The sequence below is a fragment of the Acomys russatus genome, chromosome 3 (assembly GCF_903995435.1).
Source record: "Acomys russatus chromosome 3, mAcoRus1.1, whole genome shotgun sequence".
Classification (NCBI taxonomy): domain Eukaryota; kingdom Metazoa; phylum Chordata; class Mammalia; order Rodentia; family Muridae; genus Acomys; species Acomys russatus.
The window spans coordinates 72,583,980-72,611,912 of NC_067139.1; the positions used below are offsets into that span (position 1 = coordinate 72,583,980).

General features: G+C 46.5%; 1 protein-coding gene across 6 annotated transcripts in view; it reads left to right on the top strand.

Annotated features, from left to right (window-relative positions):
- Positions 1–6,952: 6,952 nt before the first annotated feature.
- Positions 6,953–27,933, top strand: part of Kat6b (lysine acetyltransferase 6B) — a 171,345-nt gene continuing 150,364 nt past the window's right edge. For 3 of the 6 annotated variants that reach the window (XM_051142855.1, XM_051142860.1, XM_051142861.1), the window contains exons 1-2: positions 7,270–7,399; positions 25,297–26,175. In XM_051142855.1, coding sequence (XP_050998812.1) covers positions 25,555–26,175 — 621 coding nt within the window. In that variant the 5' untranslated portion in view covers positions 7,270–7,399; positions 25,297–25,554. The other 3 variants (XM_051142858.1, XM_051142859.1, XM_051142857.1) reach the window with 3 other exon arrangements.

Genomic DNA, 27,933 nt, shown 5'->3' on the forward strand with positions numbered 1-27,933 from the left:
TATAATTCTTTACACAAGTAATCTAAATACTAATATTCTGTTGTCTACACAAAGTTGTTGAGTTAGAGGCCAGCCTTCTCAGATGATTTGCACGAATCCCAATCATTCTATATCTGGAAATGTCCTATCTTCTCAACAGAATTGCTGACACAGGCTCTAAGTTTTCCTTCCCCGCCATATGATACTTACGTAGCCAAGCATCACATCACTCTCGCCTGCAGGCTTTTCACACAACTTCACATTCCAAGTTCACCTTTCAAGTTCCATCCCACGGAAGGCCAATGGGATGAGTCTTTTGAGCCATCCTGCTAACTAGACTACCCTCTTGTAGTAGAAGCAAAGATGGCTTGTAGGAAGACATACTTCAGCTTCACACAACACGCTCAGACACAGAACGCCATAGGGAGTGGAGGTATAACCCAGCGGATAGAGTGTTCACCTAGTACGCAAAAGGTCCTAGGTTCAGTCTCCGGAACCACAGCAAAAAATAAGAATAAAAACAATAAACTCCTTCAAGGATCTTCTGTAGTACAAGCTGGCCGGGACTTACCCAGACTGTCCTAGAACTGTCACCAGTTTTACCTGATATGAGCTGGAACTTTAAGATAGCCACTACAACCAGCCAGCTAGGTTGGTAAAGTTGTCTAAAAGCTTATCTTTGTTTTGTTTATTTGTTTCTCTTTTGAGACAGGGTTTCTCTGTGTAGGCTTGGCTGTTTGGGACTTCATTTGCAGACTGGGCTTGCCTCAAACTCACAGATCCTCTGCCTCCCTGAGTGCTGGGATTTACAGGCGTGTGATACCACATCCGTTTAAAAGCTTATCTTTTAAATACACATTAGACTGCAAACCTCATAAGCTTGACGATTTCCTATACAGTGTTTTATGTAAGTATTCATCAAATATATGAATATTTGATGAAGACATTTTCTAACCACTGTACATAATACTTCCTATTAGTCAATTTAAAACTACCTTTTCTAAATTGTATTTGTTTATTAGTGTTTTGTTTTGTTTTGTTTTTTTTTTTTTTTTGAGACAGGGTTTCTCTGTGTAGCCTTGGCTGTCCTGGACTCACTTTGTAGACCAGGCTGGCCTCGAACTCACAGCGATCCGCCTGCCTCTGCCTCCCGAGTGCTGGGATTAAAGGCGTGCGCCACCACGCCCGGCCACTGTTTATTAGTGTTTTGTTTTGTTTTGTTTTTTTGTTTTTGTTTTTGTTTTTTTGAGACAGGGTTTCTCTGTGTAGCCTTGGCTGTCCTGGACTCCCTTTGTAGGCCACCACGCCCGGCCTTTCTTTCTTTTTTGTTTTGTTATTTTGTCTTGTTATTTTGTTTTATTAGTGTTTTGTTTGTTTGTTTGTTTGTTTTTGAGTCAGGATTTCTCTGTGTAGCTCTTGCTGTCCTGGTCTTGCTCTATAGACTAGGCTGGCCTCAAACTCAGAGATTTGCCTGCCTCTGTCAACCAAATGCTGGGATTAAAGGTGTGTGCCACCATCATCTGACCTATTTTTTAGTTAGGTGTCGTTTCTTCCCCCCACCCCCCAACCAAGACAGAGTTTCTCTGTGTAACAGCCCTGGCTGTCCTAGACTCACTTTGTAGTCCAGGCTGGCCTCAAACTCACAGAGACCTGCCTGCCTCTGCCTCCCAGGTGCGGGGATTAAAGGTGTGTACTATCACACCAAGCTTATTTTTTAGGTTTTGTTCCACCCACCCCCCACCACCAAGGTTTCTCTGTGTAGTCTTGGCTGTCCTGGACTCACTTTGTAGACCAGACTGGCCTTGAACTCAACAGCGATCCACCTGCCACTGCCTCCCAAGTGCTGGGATCAAAGGTGTGCGCCACCACACCTGGCCTATTTTTTAGTTTTTAAAAACAGGATCTATGTGATCCTGGCTGTACTGGAATTCACTATGTAGCTCAGATTGGCCTCAAACTCACAGATCCAACTGTTTCTGCCTTCTGAGTGCTGGAATTACAGACTTGCTCCACCCTATCTAGCCTCTCTACCATTCTTAATATAGTGCTCTTCACATTCCTCTGCTACTGACCCCGAGGTATGCTTCTTCTGTGTTGAAAATAGTTAAAAAAACCCCCAAATTTTCAATTTGACAAGCTGCTGGATTATAGAATGTCGGGTGACTGCTAATGTTCAGATTGAGCTTGACGTACACTTCCTTAACTTAGCCCAGGGTTCCTAAGTAGATTTTGATCGTGTAGATAGTCAGACTTTAAGAGATGATTCTGTTGACATTGAAATAAAAAACAAAATACCACCAATCTCCGCACTCTGTGGCTGAGACAGAGGATCAGAAGTTCAAGATCATCCTTGGCTCGGTAGCAGTTAGAGGCCAGTGTTAGCCTTTCCTCAAGTCAGTGCTCCTGCCCCCCATCCCCCCAGTAAATATCATTACGATGGGGCCTGGCAACACAGCCAAGTCAATAATACTCGCTACTTGGGAAGCTGAAGCAAAGGACCACAAGCTTAAGTTCTGACTGGACAACTTGGTAAAACCCAGTCTCAAAGGGGAAAATTGGCTTGGGAAGACAACTCAGCTTTAAAGGCTACGACTCACAATCAAGACACAAGTGAAGAGTGGAAAGCTTGTCCCTCAGTAAAGCATTTGCAGTGTGAAGGAAGCCCTGCGTTCAATCCATAATACTGCAGTAACATTAAAAACCAAGCTTGCCCAGGTGTGGTAGTGCACACCTTGATCCCAGCACGTTGGCGGCAGAGGAGGGAGAGCTCTGAGTTCAAGTCCAGCTTGAGTTACATAGAGAGATCCTCTCTCAAACATACAATTTAAATCTTTTCACATTCTGTTCGAACTTTGTTGGCTTATACTACTCAAAAGTGAGCCTGTTATGGTACATAACCCTCTGATTCCAGCACTTCAAGGAGATAGGCTGTAGGGTAGGTCATGAGTTCCAGGCCAACATGAGGTGTGTATTGCAGAAGTATGTATTCAGGAGGGCACCTGTAGGGTGTGGGCAGGTATGCAGATGAGCAGGCTGGTATGCACAGTACAAAGATTATGAAAAACAGATCACAGGGTAAGGGCTTTGTTTCAAATTTGCAGTTCAATAACTACTGACTTAATAGACATCAGGGCTGCTCAGGAGTCTGAACCCCAGAGTCGCCTGCTCAGGCCAGGAAAACTTGACAGGGAGCAGCAGCTCGGCCTAGAAGTGGAAGAGTCCTTCAAGGTCTCTGTCAGATAAAGTAGGGCGTTTAGGGCACTGCACAGAGCACCAGGGAGCTGGCCATAAGTCAGAGGAGGAGTGTTGGGTACAGTTCTCCATTGTCTCACAGGTTTCACACTTGATGCAGGATGATTTGAAGGATGTGAGAGCTTTCTAAGGTGTGGCAGTAAAGTTATGATCAATCTCAGCACCTGGAGGCTGAGGCAGGCCTGACACAAAACCAACCAGCCAATCAACCACAAAGCAGGAAGGCACATATGAGGTGTAGGGTGATATCTGAGGTAACTTGGGCTGTTCCTTTACAAAGCTTGAATTTATTTATTTATTTCCCTTTCCCCTCCAAAGACAGGCTTTCTCTGTGTAGCCTTGGCTGTCCTGGACTCACTTTGTAGACCAGGCTGGCCTCGAACTTGCATTGATCCACTTGCCTCTGCCTCCTGGGTGCTGGGATTAAAGGTGTACGTCACCATGCCCGGCTGAATGTATTTTTATTATAATGATGATTTGTTTCTTTTTCCGAGAAAGGGTTTTTCTGTGTAGCCTTGACCATTCTGTACTTGCTTTGTGGATTAGCTTCGCACTCGGAGATCCATCAGCCTCCCGCCTGGGATTAAAGGTGTCATTGGTATTTTATCTGCATGTCTGTCCATGTGAGAGTGTTGGATCTCCTGCCATATGATATGGGCGCTGGGGATTGAACTCGGGTGCTCTGGAAGAGCAGCCATAACTTTGTAGCCCTAGGGTAATGCTTTTTAAGGGCCTAAGTGAAGGCACACAGAATTCCCCAGGGGCTGGGCCCTGGGCAGTCAAGTAAGTTCCAGGGTCTCCACCTGTTTGCTTCCTTACCCACTTCCCTCCCCATCAGGGTGTCTGTGTACCTTCTCACCTGACCAGCCTGACCAGTCTCAGAGCGAAACAAGCCCCAAAGATCAGAACCACCGTGGTTCCCTCAGACTCCTTCCCCACTGCTCTGTACTTCTTTTGCTTAAAGCTCCCGGACACATCGATCATGCCGTGGAATCATTCCAGCCCTAATTCTGACTAAGACACTTATGGAATAATCTCTGTTGAGGGAGAATCAGCCTAGGCTAGCAGTTCTCAAATTCAAAAATTTAAAGGCAAGTCTTGAGCTAACAGTGTAGATCTGGAAGCCCATTCCAGAGCTACTGAATCAGAACATGGGTTGGGCCAAAGGATGCTCTCTGGGAAGCCTCCCGGGTCACTGTGATCCCAGTGATCTGTGGCCTGGACTAAACAGGAAATAGCTGTCAATAGTTCAGTTGTAGGGTAACTGTTCAGGGCGGTGGGGAACAGGTGAGATAAGATACTTGGTTTTTAGTCTTGCAAAATTTGTACTACGCTTGGCTTTTCAACTCTAGCTATTCCTAGCTTAACGTAATTGAGCTATTTCACTGAGCAGAAACGTAAGATATCACAGATAAGAAAGGTTTAAGAGTAAGCAGTGAGCTTCACGGGCTGCGGCTCTGTTATCCTCAGTCCCACTTATCTCAAGAGGCAGATTTGTCAAAGGACAAGTAACCCTCTAGGGGAGTGTCAGTGGAAAAGCTGTGCTCCCCTTTCTTGCCACACCCATTGGTGAATTTTGTTAGGAACAGAAATTAAAATATATTTCTGTTTTCTAAGTTTGCAAGCTCCTGGAGCTACAGCAGCACTAATTTAGGCAAAGGACCTATTTTTTCCCCTGACTCTCTCTTGGAGTGGCTGAAGCTTAAACCCAGAGCAGTAAGTTCTCTGCTGATGAGAGCTTCAGCTCTTTAGAGTCTTGTTTACTGTGACGCTCTGGAAGTCCTGTGCACAATGAGCCCTAGGGCCTGGGTTCTGTCCCCAGCACTGTGGCAACTCAGCCTTAGGGCTTTTTTTCAGAGGGAGGGGAGGTGGCAGTGGGAATGAAGGCTTCTCAATGTGGACTTTTTACTGGTTTTAGTTGCATCTTGTAGCATACGTGATTGGAATATAGAGATGTAGAGCTTTTAAGATGAGGCTTATTTTACTGTCCAGATAAAATGCAGTCGAGGAGTCAGGGCTGGGTGTGGTGCTCACTATCTGTAATTCCATCACTTGGGAGACTGGGCAGGAGGACTGCTGTGAGCCTGAGGCCAACTGGTCTACAGAGCAAGTCCTTGTCCTGTCTTAAAAAGTAAATAAATGTCATCCCAAGAGACCAAGATGTAGTTAAAAAGAAAAATGCAACTGGGCACACTATCAGAAAAACAAAGCAAAACAGAAAGGCTAAGTAGTCTGCCAGCATCCTTAAATGTACTTTGTAACTTTCTTAGAGAAAAAAATTCCCAGCACTTGCATTATGAAAAACAAAACAAAAAGCACACCTTAAAAATGCCCTTTTTGAAATAATCTAAATGAACTGGACTAAGTTATGAACTAATGGCTTGTAAACACTCTTCTTGAGCAGTTTATTGAGGATTCTAAATGAGACTGAAAAGACTTAGAAAACCCAACCCAGGGTAACCAAAGTAGCCAAGCTAACCAGTGGCTGAGTTTACCTTGTTTTTGTTTCCCTGGGCTGAGCCTGAGAGTGCCCAGATTTAATCTAAAGAGGTTTATGTTTTAAAAACTAACAACCAAGTAATAAAACACCTATAAAAGAGGTTTATAATGGAGCCGGTGACAGTTCTGAGTGTACTGTTACAACTCTTCTGCTCCCCCCCCCCCCTTTTCTTTCTTTCTTTCCTAAAAAATCTTTCATTCAACTCTGCCCTTTGTCTTGGCTCCTTTCTCACCTTGCTGCCAAGAAGCTCAGAAGCCAGGGAAGTTCACACTCCAGAGTAGCAATCTTTTGTGTATTTCAGCCTGCATGTGACAGGGCTGCTGCTGCTGTGTCTAAGATAAGCACCTTGATTATGGTAGGCGTACAGCAGGTGCTAATGGGGGAGCTGAGGGCACTGCTGGTGTGGTGTCAGTGGCAGGAAGGGCAGGGAGACTGAAATCCCTGCATCTTCTCACTAGGTCTCCCAAGAACATCCTGATTCAAGGACAGAACTTCAGGCAACAGGTGGTTTTTCCAACCAGGCCACCACGTGGGAAACTTGGCTTTCTTAGGGCCATAGGTTTCTCTTCTGGGGAGGGAAACAGTTTTCAAACTCTGTAGGAGCCTTTTTTCAAGCCTACTCTCCGTATCCCTTGCCAGCATCCCATCCAACTCTGGGAAGAGGCAGCTTTCATAAGAGTTCGGAGGGCGCTGCAAGGCATGTGGGCAGCTTTAGAGTAGCCTTGTCTGGGCGGCCAAAGGATCCCCCCAGCCTCCCTCGTACGGGCCTCAGGAACTTCGGGGGCCCAGGGGAAGCCTGGAAAACCGAACTTCCATCAGCTTTCCTTACAGTTCTTGTTAGAGACCGGGGTGGGGGTGGGGGCAGGGCCCCCCAGCGGTCTCCCCATCGCCCAACCCCCTGCCCCTCTGCCATCCAGCTGCACAGTCCAGGAAGCACCCAGAACGCAGCTCTGAGCTCGCCAGCCCCTCGCAGGCCGGGAGAGGGCATCCTGAGGGGCAGCTTCCCTCTCCAGCCCGCGTCTGACATTCCCACTCCCACCCGAGGATGCCTGTCCGCAGTCGCTGAATGTCACTGCTCCCTCTTCCTCCCGATCAGGGTAGACACAGCTCCTGAGGCATCTCCCACCCCAAAACTGCCGCGGTCGCCCGAGGTTACGAGGCCGGGGAGAAGGACGAAGTTTGGGGCCCACGGCGGCGGGAGGGGGACGCGTATAAGAAGACCGCACCTCAGTCCCAGACCTGGCGGACACACTCCCCGCCCCAAAACGGCCCAGGCGTCCCCATCCTCTCACGGATACCGGCATCCCAGCCCTCCCCCGAGGGCGGTGAGCGGAGCCCCCCGGGGCGGAGGCAGGTACCCCCGGGGCGGAGACTGGGGCGGGCGGGGTCCGGGCTGCGCCCCCGGCCGGGCCAGGCGGGCTAGCGGGCGGCGCGGGGGGAGCGGGGCTGGGCGGCGCTGCCTCGGGCTCTGTGCGCTGCAGCCCGGAGCCGAGGAGGAGGAGGCGGAGGAGGAGAAGGAGGCGGCGGCGGTGGGTCCCGGGCGGGGGGAGCGCGGCGCTGCGGACCCGGGCGGCTGGCAAAGGACGAGGCGGAGGCTGAGGAAGGCAGCTGGGAGACCGGGGCTGCAGCAACAAAGGCCAGCGAGCGATTGGCCGGGCTGTGGGCGAGGTTAGCTGGGGACCGGGGTGGCCGGAGGCAGCGGCGAATGGTTGCACGTGCTTGCAGACACGGGCGAGTGCGGAGCCGGGGGTGCACGCCCGGCGGGTAGGGGGCTTGCTCCCCCTCCGTATGGGATGGCGAAGAGGCTGCAGCGAGATCGTTCCGCTTGCACCCGGCCTGGGGCTGGCAGGGTAGGGGGTATGTGGGGGGGGGGGTAGGATGCGAGCCAGGGGGGGCGGGCGAGTAGTCGCCCGGGACGGGACGGGAGAGAGGGTGGAGGAGGGGGCGGGATGGAACGCTCCGGGCGGCGCGCCCGTCCGCGCGAGCCGGCGACTGAGAACCTCGAATTTTAACTTCGCGTGCCCGCCCGCGCGCGCCCGCCTGCGCCCACCCCTAAATCCTGCGGCCGCCGCCAGCGATCAGCTCTCACACAAACTTTAGCTGCGGGCTAGGGGCTTTGGGGTTGAGTGGGGGAGGGGAGGGGAAAAAGGCTTCTGATTGGCGTGGTGTGCAGCCAATAGGCCAAGCGCCGCCGCTGCGCCTAGATCCAATCCATGGCTAAAGGCAGAGGGGGCGGGTAGGTGGAAGTAGAGGTGGCGCGGTGTCTGTGAGAGAGAAAAAGGCCTAGACCAATAGGTGCCCGGAAGAGGCGGGCCCCGCGGTCTGTTGATTGGTACTGGCAGTCGGCCCTCCCTCGGGGTGGTGCCGGAGGTGGGAGCGGGGGGAGATGGTGGGTCGAGAGGTGTGTCTATGTGGAGGCGAGATGACCGGCAGGGGTTTGCCCCAATGGGGGGCAGAGTGTTTAGTGAGTGGGTGACGGACAGACCCGCGGGCCAACGGTTGGCCTGAAGTGTCTGCGGTCTCGTCCAATGGGACGGCGCCGGGGAGGGGCCGCGGCTCGGGTTTAATGAGACTCCATTGGGCTGTAATCAGTGTCATGTCGGATTCATGTCAACGACAACAACAGGGGGACACAAAATGGCGGCGGCTTAGCTCCTACCCCTGGCGGCGGCGGCAGCGGTGGCGGGCGCTACGGCACCTCCAGGCGGCAGCCGCGGCGTCTTTCTCAGGCAGCGGCAGCGCCCCCGGCAGGCGCGGTGGTGGCGGCGCGCGGCCAGGTCTGTCACCCACCCCGCGCGTTCCCAGGGGGTGGAGACTGGGAGGGCGGGGGACCGGCGGGGGCTTGCCGGGGACTCGCGACGCCCCTCCCACAGGCCTCTGCGCGAGGGTCACCGCGGGGCCGCTCGGGGTCAGGCTGCCCCTGAGCGTGACGGTAGGGGGCGGGGGAGAGGAGGGAGGAGGGACAGGCTCCGCCCCCAGCCGAGCCTCCGGGGCAAGGGGCGGGGCTCACGAGCGGGAGGGCGGGGCAAAGCCGGGCTGGGCGGGGCTGAGTAATCTGAAGGAGGGGCCTGGGAGGGGATTTCTGTGCGGGCGTGAACTGGTAGGATGGGTGGTAGGGGTCGGCCAAGGGCGTGGGCAGGATTGGAGAAAGGAAGACGGGATGGGAAACTGGAGGTGTAGAAGCAGGTGTATGAGGGCGCGTAGGGAGGGACGAGATTTTTATGGTGTGGGAGAGGGACCAAGGACTGACGAGGGTGGGCGAAGTACTTCAGCTGGAGAGGTTGCAGTTAACTGGGGACATACTAAGGATGAGTTTGGGTGTGGTGGATGTGGAGTTGAGAGAGCATTGCCGAGTGGGTGTTGGTTTGGAGGGTGGACCTTGGTTCATGAGGCAGGTACAAATGCTTTGATGGGAAGGAAGAATCCAGCTGAGTCCTCGTGTTAGACTAGAGTACAGAGATTTGCTGTGGAAAACGAAACATTAAGAAAACAGAAGGATGGGATAGTTAAGTTTGGGAGACTTTCTAAAACACGTGTTAAGGTCGCAGAAAAGACTTTAATGGGGAGGGGATAGGAGAGAGGCTGCTTGTAGTTTGCAAAAACTATTAGTAGTAGACCATCTCATCGGGTCAGGTGATTCAGAGTTAGGGAGAGGCTGGGGCTGTGGGGAAAGTGGGCAGGGCTGGGCAAAAGGTCTTGGTGGGTATAATTGGATGGACTGTGCCCTCAGTTTTCATTAAGCCAAGAAAGGTGTTTTGGAGATTAATTTGATAGGCTGGTTTTGTCTGGAGTAAACTTGAGCCAAGTCTTGAAGGTGTGGCAGGAAAAGAGAGAACACCAAATGCTCCCAGGAAGACACATGGAGGCCTGCTACCTTGGGCAAGGATGTTTGGTGGTTTTCAGTTTGGTAGCACTTTGGTGTGGGCAGGGTTCAGAGAGTAATGGGAATAGTCAGGGTGAAGGCAGAAGAAGGGCAGGTTAATGACTTCCTGTGCACCACGGAGGAGTGTGGACACCTGCAGTTGGGAGACAGTGTTGATGTCAGAGTAGAAGAAATTATGAAGGGACAATGATACTAACATCAGAAATATAAAAAGAGATTGAATGACGCAGGTACACACATGGGGGGAGGTACCAGGAAATTCAAGGTAAAGAGAGTATAGGCAGACTGCACGGCTAAGAGGTAGAAATACGGAACGGGACATGTGTTTGCATTTTGTTAGTTCTCTGTATTCAAATAGAGTGCACCGGGTGTGGTGGCACACATCTTTAATCCCAGCACTCGTGAGGCAGAGGCAGGCTGATTGCTTTGAGACACACACACACACACACACACACACACACACACACACACACACGCATACACATTTTGTGCATGTGGTCATACAAGTGTGTGCAGGTCCGGAGGCCAGGGTGGGACACAGAGTGTCTTCCTCTATCTCTCATTGCCCCACTGCCTTGCTGACGAGTCACTTTTTGAACTGGAAGCTGGCTGTTTTTGCTAGGCTGGCCTGTGAGTTGGCGAGCTTCTGCAGCCTGCCTGTCTCCACCCTCCGTTGCTGGAATTACAGGCAATCTAAACCATGCTCAGTTTCTTACATGGGTGCTGGGGAGTCGAACTCAGGTCCTGATGCTTTCAGTGGTAAGCAGGCTGAGCCATCTCCAACTCCAATAAAGTGTATTTTTAGAAACTACATACTTTCTCTCATACCCTAAATTTTCTGATGTAAGTCTGAACTAAAACATTTGATTGCTTCTTCTTCTTCTTTTTTTTTTTTTTTTTTTTTTTTTTTTTTTTAAGATTTTTTATTTTATTTACTATTTATACAGCACTCTGCCCCCATGTGTGCCTGCAGTCCAGAAGAGGGCACCAGATCTCATTATAGATGGCTGTGAGCCACCATATGGTTGCTGGGAATTGAACTCAGGACCTTTGGAAGAACCAACAGTGCTCTTAACCTCTGAGCTATCTCTCCAGCCCCTGATTGCTTCTTTATTACAAATTAATTACACACATACCAAAATGAATTTAGTTTTGCTTTTAAGAAGAAATAGATACGGAGCCTGTAATCAGTCAATCTCAGCCACTGCCCCCTCCTCTGCCCCCCCCCCCCACGCATCCCGCCCCTGGTTTTTCGAGACAGGGTTTCTCTTGGCTGTCTTGGACTCCCTTTGTAGACCAGGCTGGCTTCCTACTCACAGATAGCTGCCTGCCTCTGCCTCCCTGAATGCTGGGATTACAGGGGTGCATCAGCATACCCAGCTGAGCTCTTAATCTCAAGGTCAGTTTTGGCTTTTGAGGTCCCCCTGTGTAGGTAAGATCCTGTATTGAAATAAGAAAGAAAATAAACGGGGGGAGGGGGGGGAGGAAAGTTTTACCATAAAAGAGGAATTAAGATGACTTTTTGGCTGCACCTGGGCCTCTGGGTGGATGCTTCGTGATTGTATTTTTGTCTTGTGAACTAAGGGACTACGCGTGAAAACAGGTGGACGCTGTCAGAAGTAAGATGTGTGCTTGAAAAGTAATTAGGGTGGGCAGAGCAAGTTTGGCAAGTCATTCATTCGTTTTTGTTTTTTAAGATAGGGCTTTTTTTCTTTCCTTTTTTTTCTCTGGTTTTTTGAGACAGGGTTTCTCTGTGTAGCCTTGGCTGTCCTAGACTTGCTTTGTAGATCAGGCTGGCCTCGAACTCACGGCGATCCACCTGTCTCTGCCTCCGGAGTGCTGGAATTAAAGGTGTACACCACCACTATATATAGTAGCGTTGACTGTCCTGGAACTCATTCTGTAGTCCAGGCTGGCCTCAGACTCACCAAGATCCACTTGCTTCTGCCGCCTGGGTGACCACCACCTGGTTTGACAAGTTATTTAAGTGTGTGTATTCACTCTGCTGCAACCTTGGGGGTCTGGTTTTCTTCACCACATGGGGCTTAGGGTATCACGCTCTGGTCTGCCAGGAAGTCCCTTTGCCTGCTGAGCCCTCTCACTGCCCCTTTCCTGAACATTTCATTTCCCTGTTAGAGAAGATTTAAGCAAGGGCCTGGCTTGCAGTGTCTAAGCTAGTTTGTGAGTAACAGGCCTTTGAGTGCCACAGCATAGGCACAGCTGCGTTGGTATCTAGAGAAGCAATTAGGGAAAGTAGGAACATGTGGGTCATAGTTCTGCCTTTGCAGAATAGGAGAAATAGGGCGGAGGGACTTAATTTAATATTCTCTATTCCATTGTTGCTGAATATTTTAGTTGTTGGTGCTTTGCTTGGGGCATCTACACAGGTAACGTGGTGCACGTGTATATTAAGTTAAATTCCCAAGAGTGGAACTGTTGGTGTACAGGCGGGACAGCCTCACGTCCTGCCTCGTGTCTGTCTGTCAGCTTAGTTACCTCTCTGGCTTTTGGATGAAGAGCTGAGTGTATGCCCAAAGTGGAGCTGCTTATGGCTTAGACTGTTTGCCCAAAGTGGTGTGCTAGGGCCACATGCCTCCCAGTGGACAGATTAGCTCTCCTGCTGCTTCTCTGTCCTTCCCGACTCCGTCTTGTTAGCTTTTAAAATGTTAGCCAGTCTAAATTCTGAGTAGCAAGCAGGTGGAACAGCTTTTCATATATTAGTCATTGGTCTTTCCTCATTTTTAGTAAGTTTCCATTCGTCCCCTCTTTTAAATTGGAATAGAACTTTTTATTACTACTTACAAGTTCTTTTTTTTAATGTTTTGTTATTTTGTTTTGTTTTGGTTTGGTTTTTTGGAGACAGGGTTTCTCTGTGCAGCCCTGGCTGTCTTGGACTCACTTTGTAGACCAGGCTGGCTTTGAACTCACAGAGATGCATCTTCCTCTGCCTCCCGAGTGCTGGGATTACAGGCATATGCCATCTCTCTCAGCCGGCCTTTGGTTTTTTTCAAGACAAGGTTTCTCTGTGTAGCCTTGGCTGTTCTGAACTCACTTTGTAGACCAGACTGGCCTCCAACACACAGCGATCCGCCTGCCTCTGCCTCCGCCTCCCTGGGATTACAGGCGTGTGCAGCTGTGCCCGGCTTAATATTGTTCTTTAACAGTTTGTTCACATTTATTTTAGTGTGTGTGTATTATACATGGATATGTGTGCGCTCATGCCCCAGGACTTAGTGTGTGTGAAGGTCAGAGGACAACTTTTGGGAGTCAATTCTCTCCTTCTACAGTGTAGGCCCCCTGGGATGGAACTCAGGTCAAGTTTAGCAGCGTTTGTGGCAAGTACCTTTACCGGCTTTGCTACCAAAACTGGAAGGTTTTTTTTTTTTTAAACTGCGAATACAAGTCCTTTGTCCTGTGTGTGTGTTACAAATACCTTTATCCTATAGCTTTCCTTTTCACTTTCTTTGTGATGTCTTTAAATGAACTGAAGTTCTTAATTTTAATGGAGTCAGATTCATTGGCTTTGTCTTTATGCCTTTCGTGTCTTATTTCAAGGACTGTTTCCCACCCTGAGGTTAAAGGTCCTCTTCTATTGAGTATTAGTCCCTGAAAGCCTTACTGACTTGAGAATGTGTCCTTGTGAGCGCAGCACACTGCTCCCCACCCCAGGCTCGCCGCTGCGAATCCTTGCTTGCTTTTCCTCACGTTTTTCTGTTCTCTGCCTTGAATTTTTACTTGTCTTCAGCTATAGCTAAGAACCAGGTTCTGCCGTCCCTAGTTTCTTAGGAGAAAAGGTCGTATAGACAGAAGTTCAGCCAGATTAGATTTTACGGGTCTCCAGCTGACTGTGTTACCTTTTCCATTTTACGAGCTAGCATTTTATTGTGCTCCTGCTATGGGTCTGCCGCAGTCCTTGCTTCCTTCATATCTGTTATCTCGGTGATTCCTCTTAACAGTTCTGTAAAACAGGCTTGTATTCTCCTTTACACTTGAGAACCTGAGACTTCAGTTGATTTACTAACACGCCCAGTAGCCCAGAGTTCAGGTAGCTAGCAACCTGGAAAGTGGATTGCAAACGCTTTAATATATACTTCTTTTTTTGTTTTGTTTTGAGACAGGCTTTCTCCGTGCAGCCCTGGCTGTCAAGTTTACAGACCCAGTTGTCTGCCTCCTGAGTGCTGGGTCTAAAGGTGTATGCTACCATGCCCCACTTCTAATATACTTCTTACTAAGTGACACCAACTTGTTGAAGACTTTCTAAAGCCTATTTTTAAAAACTTTATAACCAAAGGGAATTCCTTCCTTACCTTTATGTATTTAGTTCTGTTAATGGTAGTGGTGAGAAAGAGGTCTCAGAGCCAGGTAAGTGTTTGATCAGAGTCACACCATCAGTTCCAACCAGCTTATAGGAATGCACCACGGTGCCCGCCACCCCCACTTCTTTCTCTCGGTATAACATGTCCTATCTAAGGCACACAGTAGCCAGGAGCCTTCATGTGGCTCACGGGTGAGTTAGACACAGGCATAACTAATCCAGTTATAGTTCTCTTGGCATTTGAGCACTCCTAAAATTAATTAACTAGTTAATTTATGGATTTTTGGACAGGGTTTCTCTGTGTAGCCCTGGCTATCTTGGAACTAGCTCTGTATACCAGGCTGGCCTCTAACTGAGTATTCCCCTGCCTCTTCCTCCCGAGTTCTGGGATTAAAGGCGCCACTCAGATTATTCATTCACTCATTTATTCATTTATTTGTTTGTTTATTGAGACTCTCACTGTATACCCTTGATTGGCCTGGAATTCAGAGAGGTCTACCTGCTTCTGCTGTCTTAAGTGCTGGATCAGAGTTTTGTGGGTTCTGGGAATCAAATTGAGGCGACAAGCACCCTCACCCCCCGAGCTGTTTTGTAGGCCCAGTTTTCTTGAGTTTTAAAGGGGACTAGGTCTAGTTAACGGGGTATATGTGCTAAAGGGATTAGCGCCGCGGTCTGATGTGGGCTGCCTTTTCAGAATAACCTGTAGTTGTTGTTTCTCAAGACAGGGTTTCTCTGTATAGTTCTGGCTGTCGTGGAACTCTGTCTGTAGACCAGGCTAGCCTTGAACTCATAGAGAGCCGTCTGCCTCTGCTTTCTGAGTGCTAGGATTAAACGTGCACCACCACTGCCCTGCACTAACCCTTTTCTTTTGGTGTGTGTTTGAATGTGTGGGTGCATATGTGTTTATAATTGGGGAGGCCTGGAGTTGACAGTGGGTGTGGTGGTCTCCTGTATGACCTTCTACCTTATGTATTGAGGCAGGGCTCTTTTATTTTACTTTTTTGTGTGCATTGATGTTTTGCCTGAATGTATGTTGGATCTCCTGGAAGTGGAGCTACAGACAGGTGTGAGCTACCAAGTGGGTGCTAGGAATCAAATCCAGGTCCTCTGGGAGTGCAGCCAGTGCTCTTTCACCCTGAGCCGTCCCGTCAGCCCCAAGGCAAGGTCTCTTAGTTGAATGCTGAGCGCTCACTGATAGGGCCAGTCTGGCCAGCTGGGCCACTGCTCCCACCTGTCTTTTGTGTGGATTCTGAGGCACAGGTCAGGTGCTTTACCTGATCTCCTCAGTCTTCAGAATCATCTTTAAATTTCAGATTACTACTTCTCTAGAGACAGGGTCTCTCTCATGTGTCTCAGGCTGGCCTTGAACTGCTTCTTCTGCCCTCCACCTCTCAAATGCTGGAATTACAGTCTTGCGTAACACCAGCAGATTATTTCTTAAGACATTGTTCTCTGTCATTAAAAACTGAATAAAGCTTTTTATTGCAATTAGAGAGAAACTTAGGACTGAATAGAAAAATATAAACTCCAGAAACCCTCTAAATATAGTTGATTATTTTTGAAGTGGAAATGCTTAGTTACCGTAATTACTAATCAGCGTTGGCCTCAAAGGCCCACCTGACTGGAGGTGACGTTTCATCTTGCCTCAAATCTTCCCTTTTACAACACATCAGATTTCCTGTGATGTTCCTAACAGTGTGATTACATTTTAGAGACTGGAACTATTGAGCACTTAAATGCAGGGGTGACTGTTCAAACCTAATTCATGGCTTCTACCAGGAGATTTGGGACCTGTCCCTACTAATTTATGATGATGATGTTGAAGCTAGTCTTTGCCAGGGATTATGGAAGCTGTAATAGTTTATTGATGGTTTAGTTATTGTTTGTTGAAGCAGATTTACACAATTATAGTTTAATGACATAACAAGGGTATTGTCAACTAGGAAAGCATGACATGAGAACTTAAACTTACAATTCATATAATATGTATTAGTTGAAATGATAATTTTCATGGTGATTTAGCCTCTTAGAAATCCTTGGAAAACATTATTAGCTTATGAATTGAAAACTCTATGTTAATGAGTAGTGGGAGAGAACTTAGTATTCCTCTACAAAGATTGGGAATTAGAAATTCAGCTCAGCTAGCATGCATTGAGTGCATTAGACTCGTAAATTTAATCTAAACTAGATTGATGTTTGGAGGGATGAGATGCCACTGGCTTTGGTTCGTCACTCCTCCATTGTAGTGGCTAGATGTCAGAATAATTCGAACATTTAACATAATATTCTCTCCCCCCCCCCCCCCCCCCGCCTCTTTCCTTCCCCCTCTCCTCTCTTTCTTTCTCTGTCTGTGTGTCTCTTTTGTCTGTCTCTCTGTCTGTCTGCCCCCTCTTCCCCCCCCCATCCTATCCCACCCCCCCAGGTTTGTTTTGGTTTTGCTGTGTAGCTCAGCTGGACCCAACCTGAGATTCTCCTGTCTCTGCCTCCCTGTTCCTTATGTAGTTTAGGGTGGCCTTGATTTTGAGATGTTCCTCTTGTCTCAGCCTTCCAACTGCTGGGATTATAGGTGTGTGCTACCGCACCATGAGTTCAAGGCCAGCCTGGGCTATATAGAGTTTTTTGACAGCCTAGGCTATAGTGTCAGACCCCGTCTTGGAAAAAAACAAAACAAAACTGAAACCAAGCAAGGAAACCCTAAAACAGGCATTGCATCCCTCTTTTTATCATCATCATCATCATCATCATCATCATTGATTTTTTTTCAAGACAGTTTTTTTGTTTGTTTGTTTGTTTTTTTAAATGTAGCCCTGGCTGGCCTGGACTCCCTTTGTAGACCAGACTGGCCTCGAACTCACGGAGATCCACCTGCCTTTGCCTCCCAAGTGCTGGCATTACAGTCATGAGCCACTGCGCCCAGCTTTTTTGTTTGTTTGTTTTTCGAGACAAGGTTTCTCTGTCTAGCCTTGACTGTCCTGGACTCTATTTGTAGACCAGGCTGGCCTCAAACTCAAAGCGATAAGTGCTGGGAGTAAAGGGGTGTGCCACCACTGCCCAGCTTTTTTTTTTTTTTTTTTTTTTAAATCCCCCTTTTGATCCAGTTGCAGGCCCAGAAAGTAGAACATGTGGAAATGAATTAAGTATTAGTTCTGGTCCTGTGGTAGTTTTGAGTGAGAATGACTCTCATAGGCTCATATATTTGACTATATTGTCCCTAGCTGGTGGGATTGTTTGGGAAGGATTAGGAGGCATGGCCTTGATGGAGCAGGTGTGTCACTGGGGCCAGGCTCAAGGTTTCAGAAACCCACCTCATTTCCAGTCAGCTTTCCCTGCCTCCTACTTGCTGATAAGGATGTAAACGCTCAATTTACTGCTCGGTGCCATGCTCCTCAACAAGATGGCCATGTACCTTAACAACCCTTTAGAACCATGAGCCCCAAATGAAATGCTCTGTTTTCTTTTTTCTTTTTTCTGAGACAGTGTTTTCTGTGTAGCCCTGGTTGTCCTGATACTTACTCTGTGGACCAGGCTGGCTTGAACTCACAGAAATCTTTTTGCCTCTGCCTCCCCAAGTATGGGAATTAAAGGCATGTGTCACTACACCTAGCCTTGTTTTAGTTTTTAATACTTTATGGAGTTAAACATCTACATAATTCATGTTGTTGTTTTTGAGGTAAGGTCTCAATCTGTAGCTCAGGCTAGCTTCATTGTGTAGCCCAGGCTGGCACCGAACTCTTGACTAAGTCCTAGGATTATGGGTGTGAGCCACCATCTTGATGAATTATTTTAAAGTGATTAACTCAGTGGCACTTAATATGTTCACACTTATTGAACAGTTTCTCTCCACACCTAGGCCCTAGCAATGCAAGCTTTATGAATTATATATGGATATTTTGTCTAGATGCAGTTATGGGATATCTGGCCTTTTGTGTAGTTTCTTCTATGGTGTAGTGTACTTCAGGGTTCATCCATATATATTCATCCGTTTTGTGCGGCTGAATAGGCCAGTGTGTGGATCTACTTACCTCCCACCCTTTATCTGCTCTTCTGTAAGTGGCTGTTTGGGCTGGTTGCACCTTTGGGTATTGTGAGCAGTGTTGTTACAAACATGTTTTTGTCTGTATCTGCTGGAGAAGCTATTCTCCTTTTTCCAGGGGTATAGCGTGAAGTGGGCCTGTGGGACCGTGCGTATTCTGTGTTTAGCTTTTTGAGGCCTCACTAGGCAGTACTTCATTACTTAGTTGGTTCTTGTGTGTTCTGTCTCTGGCTCTCTTAGCCTTTCCCATGGCATCTAGCATAAGGCTGGTGCAGGGCTGGCATTTCGTGTCTCTAAGTTTTTGTTCATTGTTCTTTGACGAGTCTTCATAACCCCATCTCCCAGCTTACACATATGAGACTCAAACATGCTTTTCCGGGAAATAGATGCATTCAGGACTTGTAAGGTACCAAGCTTCGCTATGTGGGTGATGCTTGATGTCAGACAGTACATGGTTGTGAACCAAAGATGCTACTTTAAGCCATTGTGTGGTGGGTAGTAATGGAGGAAAGAACTCAAGGTTTCTTCCACTAGCAGTTTGTGTTGTATTGTGGAAGATATTGTTAGCATTTATTTGTTGATGCTCACTCAGTTTATACAACAGTCTTTGAAAAAAATTCTGGAGCTTATAAAAGTAAGGGAACTAAAAATAGCAAGTTAAACCCAGGATGATAAAAGAATAGACTCTATTATTAACCTTTTGTTTTTCTACCACTGTTTTTTGGCACATCTGTAATCTCATGGTTTGAATGTTGTGACACTAATTTTGAAATAACACAGGCTTTATTGCAAGCTTAGAGGAGGCCTCTCGTGATACGTCAGAGTGGGATATTTAGACTCTCCTTATGCTGCCCTGAATATTTCTGAATAGTGTTGATATTTATGTAATGCCAGTGAGGCTTAAAGTTCAGTGTTGGACCAAGCACTTCCCTAGATCCTTGTAGAATAGCTTGTAAGGAATGCTGCAAATGTTGCTGCTAAGGCTAAGAGATACAATTATGTAATTTGCCCATATTTTTTAGCCAGAAATAAATGTTTCACAATCATAGACAATAGAAGGGTTTAATTTGATGTGGCATAAAATTTTTGAATTGATTTGGGGTTACTTACAACCTTTTGGGTGCCTTTTACTTCAACTTATTTTAAACAGGATTTAAAAAAAAAAAAAAAAGGGAAGAAGATAATGGTTTTAAAGTTTTAGTCATGACTGAATGTCCTGTTCACATATCTAGCAAGACCCAGGACTCTGCATAAGAGAAGTAGTGTGGATAACTACTTTGAGTCAGGGTAAAATAATTTTTATGTGGCTTTTAATGAATTATGCATTTTTCCTGTTCATTTGTCTATCTAGTTAAATACTGCTTAGACCAAATGAAATTGGTTTTCAGTCTGTTTTATTAGCTTGTACCAATTTAGGGTGGGACCAGTGGGATGTTAGAAATAAATCAGCCCCAGATTAAAAAAATTTGCAGCGAATAAGGTACAGAGTAGACAGTCTGATGTCCCTCCTTCTCCTAGCTGTATATATGTTTTAAACACTTAATTCCAAATTCCGCTTGTTGCAGAGAGATACGAGTTACATTGGCTTCTGCCTAATTAACTCCATGGGTTGGTGTCAAATGAGAGCTGATTTTGAGATTAAATTGAGGAGAGGGATTTGTGCTGGTGGCTGGGGGAGGAAGGGCAGGGTAAAGGAGAAGCTAAGGTTGTCTGGCGGTGGTTTTGTATAAGATTAAGATACAAGGGGCTGGAGAGATGGCTCAGTGGTTACGAACACTGGCTGCTCTTCCAGATGTCCTGAGTTCAATTCCCGGCAGCCACATGGTGGCTCACAACCATCTATACTGTGATCTGATGCATACTGTATACATAATAGATGAATCTTTAAAAAAAGATTAAGATACAAGTATTTATGATTTCTTTTTTCATTTTAGTCTTTGAAATGAATGTGATCACTGTGCCCTAAATTGAGGCTTGTGTTGATAATGTGCAGAACTAGCATGCTTGTCTCTCAGCCACGTCTTCGTGGCCTACAGTAAGACAGATGGTAATTACTGCCTGGGAGTTAGTACGTAGGACCAGCCAGTTGAATTGGTTAGCCCTAGTGCTCTCACAGCTAAAATTTTACGTTTGCCTGGTGATGTGTATTTTCATGATAGGATTCTTTTTTTAAATTTTAAAAGATTTGTATATTTTATGTACATGAGTACACTGTCTTCATGCACACCAGAAGAGGGCACCAGATCTCATTATAGATGGTTGTGAGCCACCATGTGGTTGCTGGGAATTGAACTCACGACCTCCGGAAGAGGGGTAAGTACTCTTAACCACTGAGCCATCTCTCCAGCCTTGATTTTTTTCAAGGGGCTGTGACAAACCTGTAGTTTTTAATATGGAGACTGTGCTCACTTGGTCAGCAAATCTACTAGAATTAGAGTGACTTGGAGATTAGCATGGCCTCCAGCTATCATGCCGTATTCGTGTACTTAAGTTTGTTTGTGTGGGTGTGTGCCACAGAGCACATTCTGGGGTCAAAGAACAGCTTTCAGCAGCAGTTCCCTCCTTCCACTCCTGTGTGGCCTTCCAGGATGGAACTCACATTGCTAGGCTTTGGTGGCTTTTACCTGCTGAGCCTTCTTTTTTCCACACACAAAAAATTTAATCTTTTTTTTTAAAAAAGGAAAGTATTACATTTTACTTAAGAAAAAAACAAAGCATTTACAAAAAGAAAAAAAGACAATTCTGAAAACCTGGTAAGAGATTTCAAGCATATTGCAGTCAGTTAAGAATTCATTGTCACTCAGCATAAAACTTGGAGAAAGGTATATGCCATTTACTAAGGATGGCTCAGACTAGTTCTGTCACCCACTTGTGAGGCAGCACCCTCCTCCCTGAGCCATAGGCCAGCGCGCTGCCTCCTTATCTTTATTTTGTTTTATTTTGAGCACTTCAAAATCATGGAGTTGTCCTGGAGGGGACGCAGGTCTCCTCCCATCACCAAAACACAATGGGGCTTCATTTGTAAACTCTACTGAGCCGCTTTCTTCTCCTCCTCCTCCTCCTCCTCTTCCTCTTCTTCCTCCTCCTCTTCTTCTTCCTCTTCCGGTTTTTTGAGACAGGGTCTCTCTGTGTTAGCCTTGGCTGCCCTGGACTTGCTTTGTAGACCAGACTGGCCAGTGATCTGCCTGCCTCTGCCTCCCAAGTGCTGGGATTAAAGGCGTGCGCCACCATGCCGGGCTTGCTGAGCCTTCTCAACTAGCCACAAATGCAGTCTTTTTTTGGGGGGGGGGGTTGGTTTTTTGAGACAGGGTTTCTCTGTGTAACAGCCATGGCTGTCCTGGACTTACTATGTAGACCAGGCTAGCCTCTCGCTCACAGCAATCCACCTGCCTCTGCTTCTGGAGTGCTGGGATTAAAGGTGTGCACTACCACGCCCAGCCTGTAGCCATATTTTTATTTTATTTTATTTTGTTATTTATTTATTTATTTATTTTTTGGTTTTTTCGAGACAGGGTTTCTCTGTGTAGCCTTGGCCATCCTGGACTCACTTTGTAGACCAGGCTGGCCTCGAACTCACAGCGATCCGCCTGCCTCTGCCTCCCGAGTGCTGGGATTAAAGGCATGTGCCACCACGCCCGGCTAGCCATATTTTTAATGCAGATACTCTGAAAAAAAAAAAAATTGGAGAAGAAAGTGAAATGTACTTCTTTAGGCACTTTCCTGAGATGGTTGCTGATTTAAGGGATGTCCTTATGCCCAAATAAACATACTTTTTTTGGGAATGTGTGCAGATTTGCCTAAACAGTCTTCATTATTTTGTTCTGGACTGTTAAAACATTTGGTATTTCCCCTTTTTCATTACATTTTTAAGATATAAAATGTCAGTCTTGCTGAAATGTGTTGGTAATGGAGATGGATGATTATTTTGGTTGTGGATACTGATTGTGGTAAAAGCTTGTTAGTAGTGTATATTACTTGAGAAGTATATTTTGCCTAAAAGCAACTTTGTGCTACTGGACACTTTTCTGTGATATTGTCTCATCTGCTTCTACATGCATGTTGTGTACACTCCAATCAAATTAGTGATCAAAATTGAAATAACTACTTGGATACAGTGAAATAATCTTCTATGAAAATTTTCTCCAACCATTTCACTTTGGAAAGATGCATTTCTTGTTGTTTGTGTTTTGACGAGGAATGCTTCTTGCTCTGTGTGGCACACAGGTCTCCAGGTCTCGAGTCTGTCAGTGATTGGTGTGGTTGTACAGGATGGAATGCTTACTAGATTTGCAAGTGACAGCATCAAGAGTCAGACAGTCTTTGGCAGGTCAGAAGGTAGTTCAAATCAACTGAGTTCCAGCATTTAAAAAGCCTGAGAGCCGGGTGTGGTGGCGCACACCTTTAATCCCAGCACTTGGGAGGCAGAGGCAGGCAGATCGCTGTGAGTTCAAGGCCAGCCTGATCTACAAAGAAGGTCCAGGACAGCCAAGGCTCACACAGAGAAACCCTGTCTTGAAAAACCAAAATAAGAAAAAAAAAAATCAGCATTAATTTTTAAAGGGAGGGCTGGGAAGGTTTAGTTTGACAACATTTTGAAAAGAAGATCTGGCCATTTGTTTGGGTTGTATGCTCAGCATGGCCAGCATGACAGGGCTATTAAGACAGTTCCTGTAATTTTGGGGACTTTTAAGGCAGAGATTATCAGTAGTGAGCAGCCGTTGGATGGCTATGCTGGGAGCTCTAGGATTGCAGAGCGGTGAAGGAGCTGGCACGGCAGGCTTACAGGCAGAGGCGGGTTTGGTGGAGAGTGTTTTTTGAAAGGTACTTATTTTTAGATATTTGATGGCCAGTGATATTGAAGAGTAGTACAGTGTTTTGTCATTGTTCCCAGGGATTCTGATCTGTGTGTCAGACTCATAGGGAGGTGGAGGCTTGCCCCTCTGAGCAAGACACCCATTTTGGTCCAACTTCATGTCAGTGCATGGAGTTGACTCCAAACATGTGGTGGCGGGTTAAGGATACTAGACACTGATACCGGGCAACTGAGATTGGAGTGGATGACCTCTAAGGCTCATGTGCTCCCGGGTCTGAGTCATAGAAGGGAGACACAGGGAGCTGACTGCACTCCTGCAGAGAAGCCCGTCTCAGGCTGTTGGCTCAGGAGCTGAGGGGCCACTTCTGCAGGACCTCAGGGTCTTCAGGTGCAAGTGCTTCATTCTTTGGTATCCATCTAAAGGATATGAACATTCTCTTTTTAGGTATGTATGTCTAAATCAACAACCGTAAAACTTTTTGTTTCTGAGACAGGGTTTCTCTGTATAGCCTTGGTTGTCCTGGACTCGCTTTGTAGACCAGGCTGGCCTCCAACTCATGGAGATCTGTCTGCCTCTGCCTCCCTGAGGGCTGGGATTACCGGCATGCAACTCCGTGCCTGGCTTCAACAATAGTAAAACGTTAATTTTGTGTTTTGTGACACTCTTTTCAAGGCCTGGAGACACCAAATTTAGCTGGCGTCTATAGTAATGGATAGTTCTGTGTCCGCACTGGTAAGTGCCGTGTGCAGTGGACCCCAGCAGTCCTAGTGCTGATGGCTAGGCATCCCTCTTTTCTGCCGTCTCCGTGACTAGCAGTTCATTCTACATCAAAGTACTGCTTGGAAATTAACAATCTTTTTTTGTTTGTAACCTTTAAATAATCTTTACTATGGTGTCTTATTAGGATTTTTATTTTGTTGTTGTTAATTTCTATTGTACCTGATTTGTAAATTAAAGTTTATTATTGGTGTGTGTGTACAGAGGGGGGAAAAAAACCAAAGCAAAACAGCACGGTGTATATCAGGTGTAGTATCTCTGTTCCTGGGACATTCTTGGAATTTGTCCCCATGGGTAAATGGGAACACTGTAACAGGGCTTAGGTCACTTAATTTTGTACTTCTCCACTAGACAGCAGTGGAGCTGGGGTCCAGGACCATATCAGTGTCTCTGCAGGGGCAAAACTTGCTGAAGCAGGTGGCTATGCCACACATGAGGACAGGCTTGGGCTCAGATTCTAAAACTGTCCCCCCTGAGCTGTATTGTGCTATTGATTATTACATTTCTGAGCCTTTTACATTTAGAATGTGCTAGCAATTACATGTCATGCTTTTTGGTTATTTGTTTGCTTGTTTAGATAAGACAGTTTTATGTAGATGAGACTGGCCTCAAACTCTTGCCTTCTTGGCACTTGTCAAATGGTAAGATCCGGGCTTGGGCCATCACAGCACACCTAACAAATGATGCTATGTGTGAGCAGGCTGCCATCTGGATAGAACGGGTTAAGATGCAGACGCTATTGGAGAGCAGTAGGTCTGGCCCAGGTCCTAGGCCAGGATTGTACTCCGTACCAGATTGGAGAGCAGAAGTCTGCGAGAGCACTGCTGCCTGGCCAGCTGGGGTCAGAATTGTAGGCCTTTCTCTCTCTTGAGGCGTGGAATGAGCTGGGGCAGGTGTTAAGATAGGCAGAGTGCTGCCTTATTTAAAGGGAAGGGTTATGTTACTGGATTTGTCTCAGTTTGCCAGCCTGTGCCATAGAAGGTGTCACACCCAGGTGCTATGCAGAGCACCAGTACCCTGAGTCCACACAGATGACTAGGTTGGACACTTTCCTCTGTGACCTAGCTCAATTTGGGATTACTATGCTTCTTAAATTTTTGTTTCTTTTGTGGCAGAGTTTTTCACTATGGCTGGCTTGAGACTGTGTTTAAGCGAGGGCATCTTCTTCAAACAGAGACCTGCCGCCTCTGCCTTATGGGTGCTAGAATTAAAGACATGCACTATTACTCCTTTTTGATTCTTATCTTATATCTGTGATGGACATGTACCTTAGACTGCTTTCACATTATTAATTTTGATGATAGCAATCAATTTTTCTACATTTTAAATTAATTTATTTTGTGCTTTGAGGGGTTTGGAGCAGCATATACCACAGCCTGTGCATAGAGGTCAGGGGACAACTTTCACCATGTGGGTCCCAGGGGTTGAATTTAGGTCATCAGGGCTCGGGCAGGTGCCTTTCCTGCTGAGGCATCTCATGGGCACATGGAATCCATTATTCATATAACTTAGATGTAGTCTCTTAAATGTTCCTTAAGTTGTTATGTGTAAAGAAAGAAAATCCTTTAAGAGTTCCTTCCTAGGTTGTGGCCTAGTATCTGGTTGGACAGTATCATTGTGCTGTGTTGCACAGCACCTGCCTGCCAGTGTATTCATTTTACACCTGTAAAAACAACCAAAGAATGTTTGTTTTTTAGAAGTTCTGTTATTAAGAGCTTTCTCTCTTCTTTTTTATCCTTTAAGGCCTTGGCTTCTTAAAGAATGTCTTTCACTTGAAGAGTACAGTCTTTCCCATTGGTGAAATAAGACACCTATCACTCAACATCGCCTGCTGCCCTCTTCCGACTCTCTGTAAGGATGATTGTCTCTAAGGTGTTGCTTGACATGGGCTGGGATCCTCTGCCTGTTTGTTGAGTTGGGACTTTCGAATGTGCAGGTTGTATTAAGTACAAGGAGAACCTCTATGGGTAACATCTGTGCTGGAGAAGCCATTTGTCAACCATGGTAAAGCTTGCAAACCCACTTTATACAGAGTGGATTCTTGAAGCGGTGCAGAAAATCAAAAAGCAGAAGCAGCGGCCCTCGGAAGAGAGAATCTGCCATGCGGTCAGCACGTCCCATGGGCTGGATAAGAAGACAGTCTCGGAACAGCTGGAACTCAGTGTTCAGGATGGCTCAGTTCTCAAAGTCACCAACAAAGGCCTTGCTTCATATAAGGACCCGGACAATCCTGGGCGGTTTTCTTCAGTTAAACCGGGCACTTTCCCCAAGTCAGCCAAGGGGTCTAAAGGACCGTGTAATGATCTACGCAATGTGGATTGGAATAAACTTTTAAAGAGAGCAATCGAAGGCCTTGAGGAGCCAAATGGCTCCTCCTTGAAGAACATCGAGAAGTATCTGAGAAGTCAGAGCGACCTCACAGGTGCCACCACCCACCCAGCCTTCCAGCAGAGGCTGCGGCTGGGGGCCAAGCGTGCCGTGAACAATGGGAGGCTGCTGAAGCAGGGGCCACAGTACAGGGTCAATTATGGAAGCTCAGATGTCAAAGGAGCACCGCAGTGTCCCAGCGCTTTTCCATCCTCACTTCCGCCTGTCAGCCTTCTACCCCACGAGAAAGACCAGGTGAGTGGCGCTTGTAGTATTTACGGAAGGGAAACACTGCTGTTTTCATTTCCACTTAGTCCAGTCCCAACCTGTGGGGCACAACCCCTTTGGCAAACTCCTGTCTCTAAAAATACTTACATTAAGATTCATAACAGTGTGGTGGCACACGCCTTTAATCCCAGCACACTTGGTAGGCAGAGGCAGGGGGATCGTTGTGAGTTTGAGGCCAGCGTGGTCTACAAAGGGAATCTAGGACAGCCAAGGCTAACACAGAGAGACTCTGTCTCAAAAAACAAAAAAACAGAACAGAAAAAGATTCATAACAGCAAAATTAGAGCTATGAAGTAGCAGCATTAATTGTACGGTTTGGGGTCAGCACAACACGAGGAACTGTGTTAAAGGGTCACGGCATTAGGAAGGTTGAGAGCCACTGGCGTGAATGGAAGTTTTGAGTGGAGTGTGAGATCAGTTGGTTTTGCCTTAAATATAGCTTTTATGTTTTATGTCAGGATGCCTCGCAGCATGATTTCATAAAAACTGGTCAGTGGCACTGAGGGCTTCCTCAGAGGCTAAGAGTTGGTGTAGTGCTCATGGAACTTGTTTTATGATGGTAGATGAACTTGAATCCACCTGCCTCACGCCTAAGAAAGGAGAGGGTGAGGTTTTCCTTCCCTTATTTGTGGAGAAGAAAAACCTCCATACATATTTTAATACTGATAATCTTTGTATTTTGGGAGTTTTATTATATGGCCTAAATCCCTTGTGTTTCATTTTAAATACATTTACTGTTAAGTGGTCAGTGGGTGTAGGCAAATGTTTATTTTATCTTGTTTGGTGTGTTTAAAAATTACATTTATTTGTCTTTTTGTGTATGTGTGCATGCATACTTGCACGCCACAGTGCACACGTGGAGGTCTGAGGACAGTTGGAGGAGTTCTCTCCTTCAACTATGTTGGTCCTGGAGGCCAGATTCGGGCTGGTAGGGTTGGCAGCAAGCACCCTCACTCACTGAGCTGTCTCACTGGCCCAAGGCTTTATGTTATTTTTATATTGTTGTAAGTACATTGCTGAGTTCTGTCCTGCTGAGATTTCAAGTCTTCATTTGGGCACGATTTTCTTGGTTTTATTTCAAACTTACTGAATTAATCTCCCAAAGTCAAGCCCTCCAGTGTTTACGTTTCCTGACTGTTTGGGTTAAGCTCATTCATTGATTGCAGTTAATTTTGTTTTAAAAAACGACATAGTAGACTATTGTTAATAGGAAGCAGCAATTGTACCTGTAAACTGCATATTGATGAAAAGGTATTGAGACTCAGATGTTAGGGGTCTGTGCACAGACACATGCCTGCCTGTCATGACAAGGCCTGACCCTGTGAGCCCTAAACTGGTTTGCTTCTGTTCTTCTACAAAGAGCTCATGGAATGGGTCCTGTTTCCCTCTGTGCTCAGCTTTTGCATAGGTATCTGAATTCTAGAATGGATTTCTTAATTGGATTTGTACCTCCTTGGCCTTCCACAACATTTATTTATTCATTGATTGTATCAAAAAATGAAGTAAACTGTGAAATTTTCTTAATAACTTTCTTTAAGAAATTACAGAAAATGACTGATTTCTGAACCCAGCCATTTATTTAGATGTCTGTTTTTCTTTTTCTTTCTTTCTTTTTTTCTTTTTTTTTGGTTTTGTCGAGACACGGTTTCTCTGTGTATCCTTGGCCATCCTGGACTCACTTTGTAGACCAGGCTGGCCTCGAACTCACAGTGATCTGCCTGCCTT